At 34.8% G+C, this 13,855-nt stretch overlaps 1 protein-coding gene across 1 annotated transcript; it reads left to right on the top strand.

Annotated features, from left to right (window-relative positions):
• The first annotated feature begins 10,949 nt into the window (after window positions 1–10,949).
• On the top strand, window positions 10,950–13,566 carry LOC145572483 (leucine-rich repeat receptor-like protein kinase PXC1). The gene is made up of 2 exons (XM_081631457.1): window positions 10,950–12,321; window positions 12,709–13,566. Exons 1-2 carry the CDS (start codon window positions 10,950–10,952, stop codon window positions 13,392–13,394), a joined length of 2,058 nt encoding a protein of 685 aa, XP_081487583.1. The 3' UTR covers window positions 13,395–13,566.
• Window positions 13,567–13,855: the final 289 nt, after the last annotated feature.

Here is a 13,855-nt window from a genome sequence, read left to right as displayed (position 1 = left end):
ATCAGTTAGTAACTTCAATAAAAATATTAAATCAAACAATTAATTTAAATAATTGAAATAGGGATTTGGGACCAAACCCACAGAAATTATCAACCTTTCACGTGTAGGGTGAAGGCAACTTCGAGCTTGGCTAGGCGTGTCTAAGTCTCGTGATGGACGTATGGTGTTTGAAAAGGGAAGGCTTAGTGTAGGGAATATTTCAAGCATTAACCCCAAGCTTGAACCCCATTGTGATCATACACTTAAGCATGGTGGCGTCCAAAGGGAAGGAAGCTAGAGCAAAAAAGTCGCCAACAAGTTTTAGGAACTTGTAAACCGTTCACAAGGTGAAGATTACACCCCTTAACGATCCATGAGACCGTCAACTCCAAAAGGTCTTGAACCAAATAGGGTTCGGGGATGAAGGTACAAATCCAACCTAAAAGAGATTGAACCTGCCCTAAATAGGCCTCTACTTCGTTCTTCTCGTATTCATGTGCGCTTTCTGACTAACATGCAATCAATAGGTTAACCCTAAACCTGTTTATCTATGTTGGTTGAATTTAATGCACAAATAAAACTATTATTGGCGATCACTTGAATTATAACCATATTATCCCTAAACAAGATTATTAATTATCTTATTAAGCGTGATTACAAGTACAAATTCCTTTTAAACATGCATAAAAGGCGTGATTAAGCAATAACAATAAATAAGCATCAAGCAACATGATAATCATAAATCATAATTATAAAAACAATAATTATAACAATAATAATCATGTTAAAGCATAATATTATTAGCAAGATCCTAGGCATGATACTAACAAGATTAATAACAAACCCTAGCATGTCACTAAACAATAAAAATCAAAGCTTTAAACCTAACATGATACTAACATGCTATTAGAAAAGAGTAAAAAGCACCCTAAACATGATACTAGAAAGCAATAATAACATCCTAAGCATGATACTAGGAATTAAACAAATTTAAACATGCTTTCTACAAGAATAGAGCAATAAGACTACATACTTTGATGCCTCGTATCTCTTTCTAATAACCGCGTTAGTAACTTCAAGGAAAATAAAATCAAAAAATCAAATTAAATAATTGAAATAGAGATTAGGGACCAAACCCTCAGAAATTATAACATTTCACGTCTAGGGCGAAGGCAACTTCAAACTTGGCTAGGTGTGTCTAGATCTAATGAATGAGGAATTTTGTGAGAGGGAAGGTTTAGAAAAAGAATAGAGAGAGAAAGCTTCTAGCTTTTAGAGAGAGAAAGAGAGATATGATGATTGTTGATTTTAGATTGTAGATCATTCAAAAAAAGGGAGATATGACCTCTATTTATAGGAAAAAGAGAGTCGAAGAATAAGAAAAGAATCCGAATTCGAATCGAAATAAAACTCGTCGGTCAGCAGTTTTTGCGAATTTTGTTTTTATCATAACTTTTGATCCAGAAGTTCAAATAAGTCATATAATATGTCTTTGGAAAGTTCTTGAAGTCTACTTTCCAATCCAATTAGAATCAGATTAAAATATTTTGTAGATAAAAAGATATGGCCGAAATAGTGGAACGGTGTCAGTTTTGGATAGAATTTCGTATTCCTTTCATATCTTTTTCGTTATAGCTCGGAATTAATATTATAATATATCATTGGAAAGATAATTTCAATATCTATCCAACCATATAAGATTAGGATAAAAATTATGAGGCACGAAAATAATATCTGACTGTCATTGAACATCTTTAAATTCGAATAGAATTAGGACTTAAAAAAGGAAAGTTTTAAAAAAGGAAAGTTTTTATTCAATTTCAAACTCTTTGATTTTATCTTTTCAAAAAGGATAATTAAGATCTTTTAGAATCTTATGAAAGCTTTTAATTAATCCTAACTAGTTTAGGAATAGGATTAAACCTTTGGACCCTCCACATGATCATTGGGCCGTAGGTAAAATTCGATTTGAGCCCAGTTTAGTATTTTGGCCATAACTTCCTCATTATTCATCGGAATTGGGCTTATAATATATCGTTGGAAAGGTCTTTTCAAGCCCCATCCAACTACACTATTATTGGACCCATATCATGGACCAAACTAAACTGGACTGCACATTTTCATAAATAGAGTAAGAAAAGAAATATTTTCTAAAACAGAAAGAAGAGATATTTTAATAAAAACATCCTCATCACTAGACTTTTCACACTTTCACTTTGTTCTATAATCAAATGACGTGAAAGGTATTCATCACTGGGTTTGGTTTTGGGGAGACACATTTGGGTGTCTACACTTAGAAAGAGGGAGAAAGAATAAGTTTCTAGCTTTCAGAGAGAAAGAATAGAAAGATGATTGTTGATTTATTGTTGGTGATTAAAATGGAGGAAATCGACCCTATATATAGAGAAAAACGACCGTAAACGATTAAAAAAGAGTTAGAATTCGACTCGGATTAAAATTCCTTTTGAGGCGGCAAGATTAAAAGTATCGCGGCGCGATAGAATTTTCACGTCGCAATAAAAACAGTTTTTTGTGGATTTTGTTTTTATCATAACTTTTGATCCAGAAGTCCAAATAAGGCATATAATATGTCGTTGGAAATCTCTTGAAGTCTACTTTCCAACCAAGTTAGAATCATATTAAAATATTTTGTAGAATAAAATATATGACCGAATTAGTGGAAAGGTGTCAGTTTTGGATAGAGTTTCGTATTTCTTTCATATCTTTTTCGTTGTAGCTCGGAATTAATATTATAATATATCATTGGAAAGATAATTTCAAGATCTATCCAACCATATAAGATTTGGATAAAAATTATGAGGCACGAAAATAATATCTGAACATATTTCTTTTCGCACAGAACAAGGACTCTCAAAAAGATAAGTTTTATTCAATTTCAAACTCTTTGATCTTTGTTTCATCAAAAAAAAAAAAAGCTCTTTGATCTTTATCTTTCGAAAAGGATAATTAAGATATTTTAAAAACTTATAGAAGCTTCTAATTAATCCTAATTGGTTTAGGAATGGGAGTAAACCTTTGGACCCTCCACATGATCATTGGGTCGTAGCTAAAATCCGGTTTGAGCCCAGTTTAGTATTTTGGCCATAACTTCCTCATTATTCATCGGAATTGGGCTTATAATATATCGTTGGAAATCTCTTTTCAAGCCCTATCCAAATACACCATTATTGGACCTATATCATAGACCAAACTAAACTGAACTGAACGTTTTTCATAAATAGGGTACGAAAAAAAAGATTTTCAAAAACAGAAAGAAATATTTTTATTAAAAACAAAGGAATTCACGAGACTCTTTCACATTTTACCTTGTTCCATAATCAATGACGTGAAATATGTTCATCACTGGGTTTGGTTTTTGAGGAGACACAATCAAGTGTCTACACTTAGCCATAGCACAAAACTCACGAACCAACTGAGAAGCTTCATATTTACCGACCATTAAGAACACCCAAATAGAACGCGAAAAATCATCAACAATGGTAAGAAAATACCGAGCATCACAACTAGATAAAACTTTATTTGGACCCCAAATGTAACAATGAATCAAATCAAATATACCAGATGCTCTATTCGTACTCAATGGAAAAGAGTTGCGGGGTTGCTTCCCCATAAAACTAATATCACAATCAAACGGACAACTAGAAGAACTGCTATGACCATGAGTACTACGAGAAACTCCCAGAATAGAACTAACCACTTTTCGATGGATGACCAAGACGTTTGTGCCATAACAAACTCGCATCTGAACACTACTTTTTTGCCTGAGGATTCCGAGCACGAACCGGACGGAAAATATAGACCCCATCATATTGCTCCCCCGCTCCAATCAGGTTCCTCAAACTGCGGTCCTGAATAATGCATAGCTTGTCAGTAAACATAACAGAGTAGTATTGTTTTTAATAACTGAGACACAGACAACAAGTTGCATTTAAGAGCAGGAACATAAAGAACATTATCAAGAGTTAAACTATCAGATAGAATGACTCTCCCTTTTGTCATAGTAGTAGTACTCTTCCCATTAGGCAAACCAACAGGAGATGAAATGTCAACTAAATTTGTAAATAAATCAATATTACCAGACATATGATTTGAAGCTCCAGTATCAATGAGCCAGTCAACAGAATTATAGGTAACAAGCGTACCACTATACGAAGAACTCGAGCTCCGGACAGCAACTAGAAGATCTTTCCATTACACATTAGTGATAGTAGGAACACCCTTACGATCAGCTACACTAATATGCTCAAAACCACGGTTAGACCTGATCCCCATTGAAGAGATACACTAGGCTAACGATAAAATAACAAAACAGAGCACCAACCAACCACACAAAAAAAAAAAAAAAAAAAAAAAACAAAAACAAAACAAAAACAAAAAAAACAGATCACCAAACTACCTATAGAACCATAAATGTTGTGCAGCACTAATACCGCCAAATTATAGCATCTCCACAATCCACAAACCGAAAAAAAAAAAAAAAAAAAAAATAATTAGAGATACCTAACTTGCTCCCACAAAAGGAATGACAGCAAGTGAAAAATAAGAGTAAGAGCCACCAACTCTTATATCCTCTAATAAAAGGACACAACCACAAAGAAAATACCCAACTTAATTGCAACCCAAAAAACAATAGTGATCGAAAGCAACAAATAATAAAGGCAAGACCACTAACAATGTGTGCCTGTAATGAAATAAAGAGCAAGCACCAACTCCAAATACAGCTTACCCACACACGAAGCAGGCCACAGACTCGCAACAAAGAGCACTACGCACACCGTAGCACACTGTAGACAAAACCGTAACCAAGGAAGTGCAACACCACACTCGAAGCACCACTCCTCACATAACACACACAGCACCACACTCACGCAGTACCGCAACAAGAACAAGAACAACAACACCAAGCGCACACTGCCACACACATGCACAGCAGCTCCAACGCACATCACAAATCAACATGGCAGCACGCACAGAGGCATGCACCACACAATCACAACACAGCACACCAACTGGCGCACCACAACACAACACACACAACAGAGTGAATACGCACCAAACCGAACCACAATTAAGGATGGGAAGCCCTAATTTCGAACAAAACAAAAAAAATTTGGAAAAATAAAAGAAAATCGAATTGAAGCCCTAATCTCACACAGTAATTAATTGCGAAAAATAATAAAAATAGCGAAAGACCTAACCAGGATCGAAAAATTTGTCTATGAAAAATTAAAGAGGCTCTGATACCATGATAAACTCAAGAACAATTGGGGAAAATGGCTTAACTTTGTATTAATAATAACCACATATATACACGAAATACAAGAGAAGACCTAATTTGCCTAAAACTCCTAACAAGATAAACAGAACATAAATACAATATTAACATAAATACATCAACCAACTTCTAATATCTCTCGTCACCTCCATGACTCTACCGTCGTCGTGACCAACTTAATTTGTAAAAACGCTTGAATTTCACCAAATTGAGGCCATGGTGGTCGAATTTGGCTAGCAATTGTAGATTTGAAACCACCATAGCCAATTTCGACCACCAATAAGCTCTCAATTCTGAAAGTTCTGCTCAGGGACGGTGGTTAGTGAAGTGTGGGTATTTTCTCTCTCCTCTCGTTTTTTATTTTTGTGGTGGTATGTACAAGTACGACGATACATATGTGATTTTTGACAAGTTTGAAGAGGGTTTGGTGGTTATGGTGGTGGCGTAGGGGATGTGGTGGTGTGTGGGGCTGTGGTGGTAGCATGTGGGTTGTGGTAGGTGGTAGCGTGTGGGTTGCGGTGGTGGAGTGAGGGGATGTGGTGGTGGAGCGTGGATTATGGTGGTGAGACTGAAAAGGTGAAAAGTCGATGGAGGGGGAATAGTTACTTGGCAGGGGTAGTGGGCAGAAGTATTTTGGTCTTTTAGCTTTCTGCTATACTCTTTCTTAATTTGTGTGCCTATTTGTAATGAGTCAATAAAAATCAGAGAAAGTATCAGCTAGCAAGTAAAATATATCAACCAACCTGCCGTCATAATCTGCGTGCGGCAGTCTGCAACCAACACCTTCTCTTACTTAATTACTCTTAAGTATGGCCTCTTCTATAATAATGTACGTGACTTTGTATCTAAAAACGCTAGCAGATTATACTCTTAAGTAAGCGACATTTGCTTAAATAATGCACGTAGCTCCATGGCCTTCGCTTCTTCCTGTAAACCTTTATTTTTATTTTTTTGAAGGATTCTTGTACTTTTATCAATTTTTTTTAGACGCATTACTTAAAATTTTTAGTGAGAGATATTAATTTTGAGTTTAAAATTTAGTTTTTTCAAAGAGGTTTAGGGAGAGTTTATAAAGGGTATGGGAGACCAAAGAAAAATGATTTAAGAATTTGGAAAGGTCTCGGTAAAAGAAACTTTTTTTTTTTTTTTTTTGAAAAGGTTAGTAAGGCTAAATGGGTAATTTCAATTAAAAGCTTATCTGAAAATTTTTGACCGATTATGTTGTGAACTTGTAGCAATGGTACAATGTTTTGCAAAAAAACTACTCGTAAAGACGTAATGGTTTTACTTAATACTTGCACTTATTTTTTCTCAAAAATCTACAATGCAGTTTTAAATTAATTGGTGATTTAAGGATCTAGTACTAATTCCCCCCATTTCCCCCCCCCCCCCCAAATTATCAATCATGAAGTCAATGCAAACTGCATTTGTCTATCTTGAGTAAGATTTACTCTAAATGATTGCTGACAAAAGTATTAGCATATATCGTATATAATTTTATTAATATTTCCTAACTGTATTTGTGTATAACTAAATTCAAGTTTCAACCAAATTTTGTGTGTGGCCTCGTGTGGAATTGTACGGCAAGCCTTATTCATCAGTATGATATGAGTAATTGAGTACCTCGGTTATTCAACGAGTACCCTTACTTTGTTCATAAGAGTAACCACAAATTGAACATCAATTAATTAAGAAGAAAGCAACCTCATCTGTTCATTTGAGGAACTCTTCTTCTTTAGATATTAATTATTAAAGAATACCTTTGTTTATAAGAGTAACTTCATTTTTACAACATGCATTGCAGTAACCCTTTTATCTGTCAAGGTAACCCATGCAATTTGATCAGTGTCATAACCCTCGTAACCTTGTTATTCAATTAGTAATTAAATGTAAAGAGGTCACACCATTAACTAATGGTGTATGACCATGTATAAGAATTTGTGAAATCTAAAATAATAGAGGAACTAAAGTAATGTAATTACCGCCTTGGTTTGCCATGAGGTAAACATATATTCTAAACTTATACTTCGATCTCTTTGCTTATTTTAAATGACACTTTGACTTTAGCATTTTTGTATACACTAACATTGAATTGATTTTTTTTTTCACTACTCCGTAATATATTACTCTATTTGATCCTACATGTTCTTTCCATTTAGACTCTAGACTCTATTCACAATTTAAAAAAATCTTCTAAACTCTTTACAATATAGGCAAATTTGTCAGAAAAAACCTTTTAAATGCATCATTTTGGGAAAAAAAACCTTTTAAAAGCTTTTCGGCAAAAGAAAACCCGATTTTTAATATTTTAGCAAAAGAAAACCCGATTGTGAAATCTTTTTGTTGAAGACAACTTAATGCCTCTAATTCACTCAATTAAACTCTAATTTCTTCTAATTATCATCTAATTCTCACTTAACCATTTATTAATTAACTTAATTTATAAATTAAAAAAAACCCCAGAAACCACCACCCCCACCACTAGCCAGCCACTCCCCTCCCTTTCCCTCTCCCATGGCAGCAACCCCCTCCCCCCAATTGAGTCGCTGCCTTGAACCCCCAACTCCCGGCGACCCTCCTCGACCAACCTTCCTAGCTTTCCCGCTTACCCCACTGCAACCCTCCCCCTCCCTAAACCCTAAAACCGAGCAATTAATGGGTGTTTTCGGTTTGGTGGTACTCTTCTTCTCCCTCTTCCTTTTCTCTACTTGACTCACACACACTCTCTCTCTCTTTCTCGCTGTCGCCGCCGCGTCGCCGAAATCTCCGAGGATCCTCCACCACTCGATGTTGATTTTCTCATCGTTGTTTAAGGGGGAAGGCGAATGGTCGGGGTTAGGGTTTAGGGAAGGGAGGAGGTGAATGGTCGGGGTTAGGGTTTAGGGTAGGGGGAGAGTTGCAGTGGGGGTAAGGGGAAAGGGACAGAGGTCGGCCGCTGGTTCAAGGTGGTGGCTCGGTTGGGGGGAGGGGGGCTGCTGCCAAGGTGGCTGGCTAGTGGAGTGGTTGTAGGGATGGTGGTTTTTATTTTTATTTTGTTTATAAATTAATTTAATTATAAAATGGCTAAGTGAGAGTTTATGGGTTATTAGGAAAAAATTAGAGCTTAATTTAGTGAATTAGAGGCACGGGTTGTCTTCAACAAAAAAAATTTAACTTTGGGTTTTCTTTTACGAAAAAGCTTTTAAAAGGTTTTTTTTCGCAAAATGGTGCATTTAAAAGGTTTTTTTTTTTTTTTTTTTTTTTTTTTTTTTTTTTTTTTTTTTTTTTTTTTTTTACAAATTTGCCTACAATATATTATATAAAACATGATCAAGGGAGTTTTATACAATTAATCAATTACATATTTTAATGGTCAAAATGTGTCTAATCTACTGGTCACACTACATTAAAATATTCCTTTAATCCTAGAAAAACTTAATTGTATTGAATTTAGGCCCCGTTTACATCATCTTATTTTTGCTGAACTGAAATTATTTTTACTGAAACAAAATTATATTTTCTGAACTTAAATTATTTTTACTGAACTTAAATTAATTTTACTGATTTTCTATTATAATTCTTCTTTAAGAAAATTGAATTTTATTGAACTAAAACTATTTTTACTAAACTTAATTTATTTTTACTGAACTGAAATTATTTTAACTTAATATTATTTTTTTAAGGTGAAGTGAACAAGGTCTTACCCTAGTTGATTATTTCAATTTTCAAACTCAAACTTTACTTAAATAATTAATTCAAAATACTACTAAAACAAAATCTCGAAGAAAAGAGGAAAGGGACCAACTTTAGGATATTGTTTGACAAACCCCAAAAACCAGCTAAGCTATACATACATTTGTTGTAGATGAAGTCAAACCAAACACTTGAAAATTGAGGATAAAAATTACAAAATTTGGAGTAAATTACACAATCAAAGTTGAGCAAGGAAGAAGTAATGAAGATGGTGGCAAACATACGTAGATTCCATGGACCCCAACACACCTCTCTTTTTAACTAAATTTTTCTGAAAGTAATTAGGAAAAAGAGAATGATAGAGAACAACAATAATTCAAATCACCTCCCACACCTTCTTTTACTCTTTCTTTTTGGTAACTCTCATCATTATCACCTCCCTTTTATCAATTCTCACATAGCAAACATAGGTTGTGTGAGAGAATAACAAACAATTCGAGGTCAAAATCAAATAACATCGAGTACCCCCTAACTACCACTAAATATGTGTCAAAAGGTTAAGCATTATTGAATTTAGAGAACTTTCAATTTTTTGTATTAAGGTTTAGTGAAATTTTTTCTCAAGATTTAATCAATCACCTCTAAATTGCTGTTAAACATCACCATAAAATGGCTATAGGAGAACCAAGAGAAACTTACATTAACGAAAAATCTTATTCAGAATTGGAGAATATTTTGTGTATTTATTTATATCGATCCCTGATGTATGTCAAAAAACTCTTATAAACTACTTTATGACACTTCAACCAAAACTTGGTCTATTAGTAAAGATTGAGTCTTTCAACCTTAAGATTAGAGATTTAATCATCTCCACTAGAGACAATTTGAGGGTAGAGATTTCTCTTACTCTTCCCTCCCTACTTTCAAAGTGTCTAGTCAGCAAACTCAACCGGATTGACCTGTGAGAGGTTTCGATCCGATAAGACAGTTCATTTCACCTTATAAAAAAAGTTCTTTAAGACACGAAGTATCTGATATATATGATTTGTTAATTAAAATACTTAAACTCTGAAATTAATTGGTATATTCTCACTAGCTAGAGATAACACTATTGAACAATTAACCTGATGTCAGGTCACCAAATCTAAATAATGCTCTTTCAATTCTAAAATAATTGACATGGTTTGTGTTTTTACATTACTTATTTATAAATTTAATTAATTTGACTATATAATTTTATCCTAATCTATTAAAAATACATGTTATTATATAAATTATATTGTTGGTGAACGAGTATGAATATAAGTTTCATTCTATCAACTTTTTAATAATTTTTATTGTTTAATTATATATATATATATATATATATATATATATATATATATATATATATATATATATATATATATATTGGTCAAATTAGTGTATAGATTTAAATGTGTTACTCCATAGTTAGTTTTAAAAACAAAGAGAATAAAAAGTACAATTTGTTAATAGGTACAAAACTACAAATTGTTAAATATAAACTTGGAATATGTAGTAAAATTGAAGGTTGCCAAATTTGAATTTCTATTGATCCTTTTGGACATTATTTAAACATTATCCTAATTTTAAATTTTAAAATAATTTTAATCTAATTTATTCTTGAATTATGAGAGATCTTTCTAAATCATTATTAGGTCTTGTTTTATGCTCAATTAATCTAGTCACTAATTTTCTTTAAAAAAAAAAAAAAAAAATTCATGACTTGTAATACTCCAATTTAAAAATCCAAAAACACAAATAAAAATAAAAATAAAAATACAAATGGAAATTTAAAGATTTGAAAAGCCTGTCACATCATTCTTTTCCTTTTTACTCCAATTTAATTATTCTTTTACCATTAACAATAATAAAAGTAAATTTGTAAAAATTAAAATTATTTTAAAGCCAACCTATACACTCTTGTCAAACCTCTTTCCCGCCTGCCATCATCATCCTCCTTGTTCCTCTTCCTCCATCAATGGAACTTCTTCTTCTTCTCTTTACTGCAATTTTCTCTCTCCTCCCAAATTCTTCTTCATCCCTCCAAAACGACACCGCTTCACTCCTCCAATTCCGCCATGAATCCGACCCTCACAACCACCTCCTTTCCAACTGGTCTTCCTCCGACGCTTGCGCCGCCAATTGGGTCGGCGTCAATTGTTCTTCCGACGGCCGAGTTTTCTCTCTCTCTCTTCCTTCCCTCAATCTTCGAGGACCCATTTCTTCTCTCTCCTCCCTCGATCAACTCCGTCTTCTAGACCTTTCCAATAATCGCTTAAATGGGTCCATTTCCCCTCTTTCTAATTGCTCCAATTTGAAGCTTGTTTATCTCTCTCATAACGATTTTTCCGGCGAAATTCCGCCGGAATTCGGTGGTTTACAGCGTCTTCTCCGGTTAGATGTGTCCGATAATAACTTACAAGGTCGGTTGCCGGTGGAATTGAAGAATCTCACGCGGTTGCTCACTTTTCGGGTACAAAACAACGCGATTTCTGGGATTATCCCTGATTTTTCGGAAACCCTAACTCAGCTTAAGGAGCTTAATTTATCGAATAATGAACTGTTTGGGAAAGTCCCAAATGGGGTTTTGAAAAAATTTGGGCAAAATAGTTTTCTGGGTAATGCTAAATTATGTGGGTTATCTCCATTACCAACTTGTTCATTTTCTAGTGATGAAGATTCACCTTCTTCTCCTGGTTCAGCTTCACCTGCTACTGCTCAAACAGTTCCTTCAAACCCCAACTCAAATCCTCCTTTTAATGGCGGAAAATTGAAAAAGGGATTAAATCTAAGTAATGGGGGTGCTATTGCCCTTATTGTCACAATTTGTGTTTTGGGTGTGATTGTTCTATCATTTATACTAGCATTTTGTTGTAGGAGATGTTGTTCGTCGACGGAAGATGATGTGGAGGAGCGAGAAATGGGGAAGAGAAGGAGTAGTTATGGCAGTGAGAAGAGGGTTTATGCTAGTAATGGGAGTGCAGGAGGTGGTGGAGGTGGGTTTGAGAGTGATGAGACTAATGGGACTGATAAGAGTAAATTGGTGTTTTTCGATCGAAAGAAGCAATTTGAGCTTGAGGATTTGCTCCGAGCATCGGCTGAGATGCTCGGGAAAGGGAGTCTTGGTACGGTGTATCGGGCTGTGCTCGATGATGGGGCGACCGTGGCGGTGAAGAGGTTGAAGGATGCTAATCCTTGTGCTAGGAAGGAGTTTGAGCAATATATGGATGTGATTGGGAGGTTGAAGCATCCTAATATTGTTAAGCTTAGAGCTTATTATTATGCTAGGGAAGAGAAACTTCTTGTCTATGATTACCTATCTAATGGAAGTTTGCATTCCCTTCTTCATGGTATGCTTGCAAATTTATGTGTTGATTTGCTAATATAGTATATAATATGCCTGGAAATTGTAGATTTGGAATTGGAACCATAGATTTGGCATTATCTATCTGTTAGATTGTTTATTTATTGGTTGAAGCATCTGAAACTCACATAATGCCAAATCTGAACCACATATTTAATTATACACCAATTTTATATCACCAACTTGACTGCATTTAGATTTATTTATTGTGTATGGTCTTGTTTAGATGCATTCATGCATATATGAGCTGCAGATGTGAGTTTTTGCGTGAATGATAAAGTGTGTTCATATTGATTGCTATGTCTGAAAACTCAAGAATGTATTTTTTTTATCTTGTAATGACTTGCTGAGTTTGTGATGGTGAATTTTACAGGGAACAGGGGACCTGGAAGAATTCCGTTAGACTGGACAACAAGAATCAGTCTAGTACTCGGAGCAGCTCGTGGGCTAGCTCGAATTCACGCAGAATACAGTTCCTCGAAAATTCCTCATGGCAATGTTAAATCATCCAATGTTCTCCTAGATAAGAATGGAGTTGCTTGCATCGCGGACTTTGGCCTTTCGCTTCTGTTAAACCCCGCTCATGCTATTGCTAGACTAGGCGGATACAAGGCACCTGAACAATCTGAAACCAAAAGACTCTCTCAGCAAGCTGATGTCTACAGCTTTGGGGTTCTTTTGCTTGAGGTGCTCACTGCCCGAGCCCCGTCTCAATTCCCTTCACCATCCCGACCCAAGCATGTAGAGTTTGAGGATGAAGAAACCGTGGATCTACCCAAATGGGTTAGGTCTGTGGTCCGCGATGAGTGGACTGCTGAGGTGTTTGACCCTGAACTGCTAAGGTACAAGAACATTGAAGAGGAGTTGGTGGCAATGCTTCATGTTGCCATGGCTTGTGTGGTTCCACAGCCCGAGAAGAGACCAACTATGATGGAAGTAGCTAAAATGATTGAAGAGATTCGAGTGGAGCAATCTCCCCTCTGTGATGACTATGATGAATCAAGAAATTCTACGTCTCCTTCGCTCCCCACCACCGAGGAGGCTGTGGGTGTATACTGATCAGTAATTATTTAAGGCTATTACTTGTGGCTTTATGCTTAAGCTATGTTTGATTTGTTATTTGATTGTTATTTCTTTAGTCTTGTTGCAAGTGATATCTATAGTAGGGCTCTTTCAGTGATTTTCCATGGTTCTATAATTTAAAATGGTGTGATTTGCCTGTCCCTTGGTGATTACATTTGATTATGCGTCTCTAATTGTATTTTTAATGATTTATAATAACAAAAATTAACGCAATTTGCTTATAGGAAAAATCTAGTTCAAAATTGAAGCAACTAATTTCTAAAAGGAAAGTTATACATACACTTTTATTATAGGAAATTTGTCAAAAATAAATTAACCTTTGCTTGGTTAGCGCAAAATAATCCAACTTTTAAATTAACTCAAGGTAAAGCATAACACATGTCATTATGCGGTTGGTCTTTTTTTGAAAAAAATAATTTAAATACATTTTCTAATTA

Source organism: Chenopodium album, chromosome 12, assembly GCF_948465745.1.
Source record: "Chenopodium album chromosome 12, dcCheAlbu1.1, whole genome shotgun sequence".
NCBI lineage: Eukaryota > Viridiplantae > Streptophyta > Magnoliopsida > Caryophyllales > Amaranthaceae > Chenopodium > Chenopodium album.
Note: the sequence above shows the minus strand (reverse complement) of the source record. Positions and strands in the feature narration are given on the sequence as shown.

What these genes read in the sequence shown, in the direction of transcription:
- LOC145572483 (XM_081631457.1), top strand. Translation starts at nt 10,950, where the DNA reads ATGGAACTTCTTCTTCTTCTCTTTACTGCAATTTTCTCTCTCCTCCCA. An exon ending in TTTGCATTCCCTTCTTCATG is followed by an intron (nt 12,322 to 12,708) that starts GTATGCTTGCAA and finishes TGAATTTTACAG; the next exon opens with GGAACAGGGGACCTGGAAGA.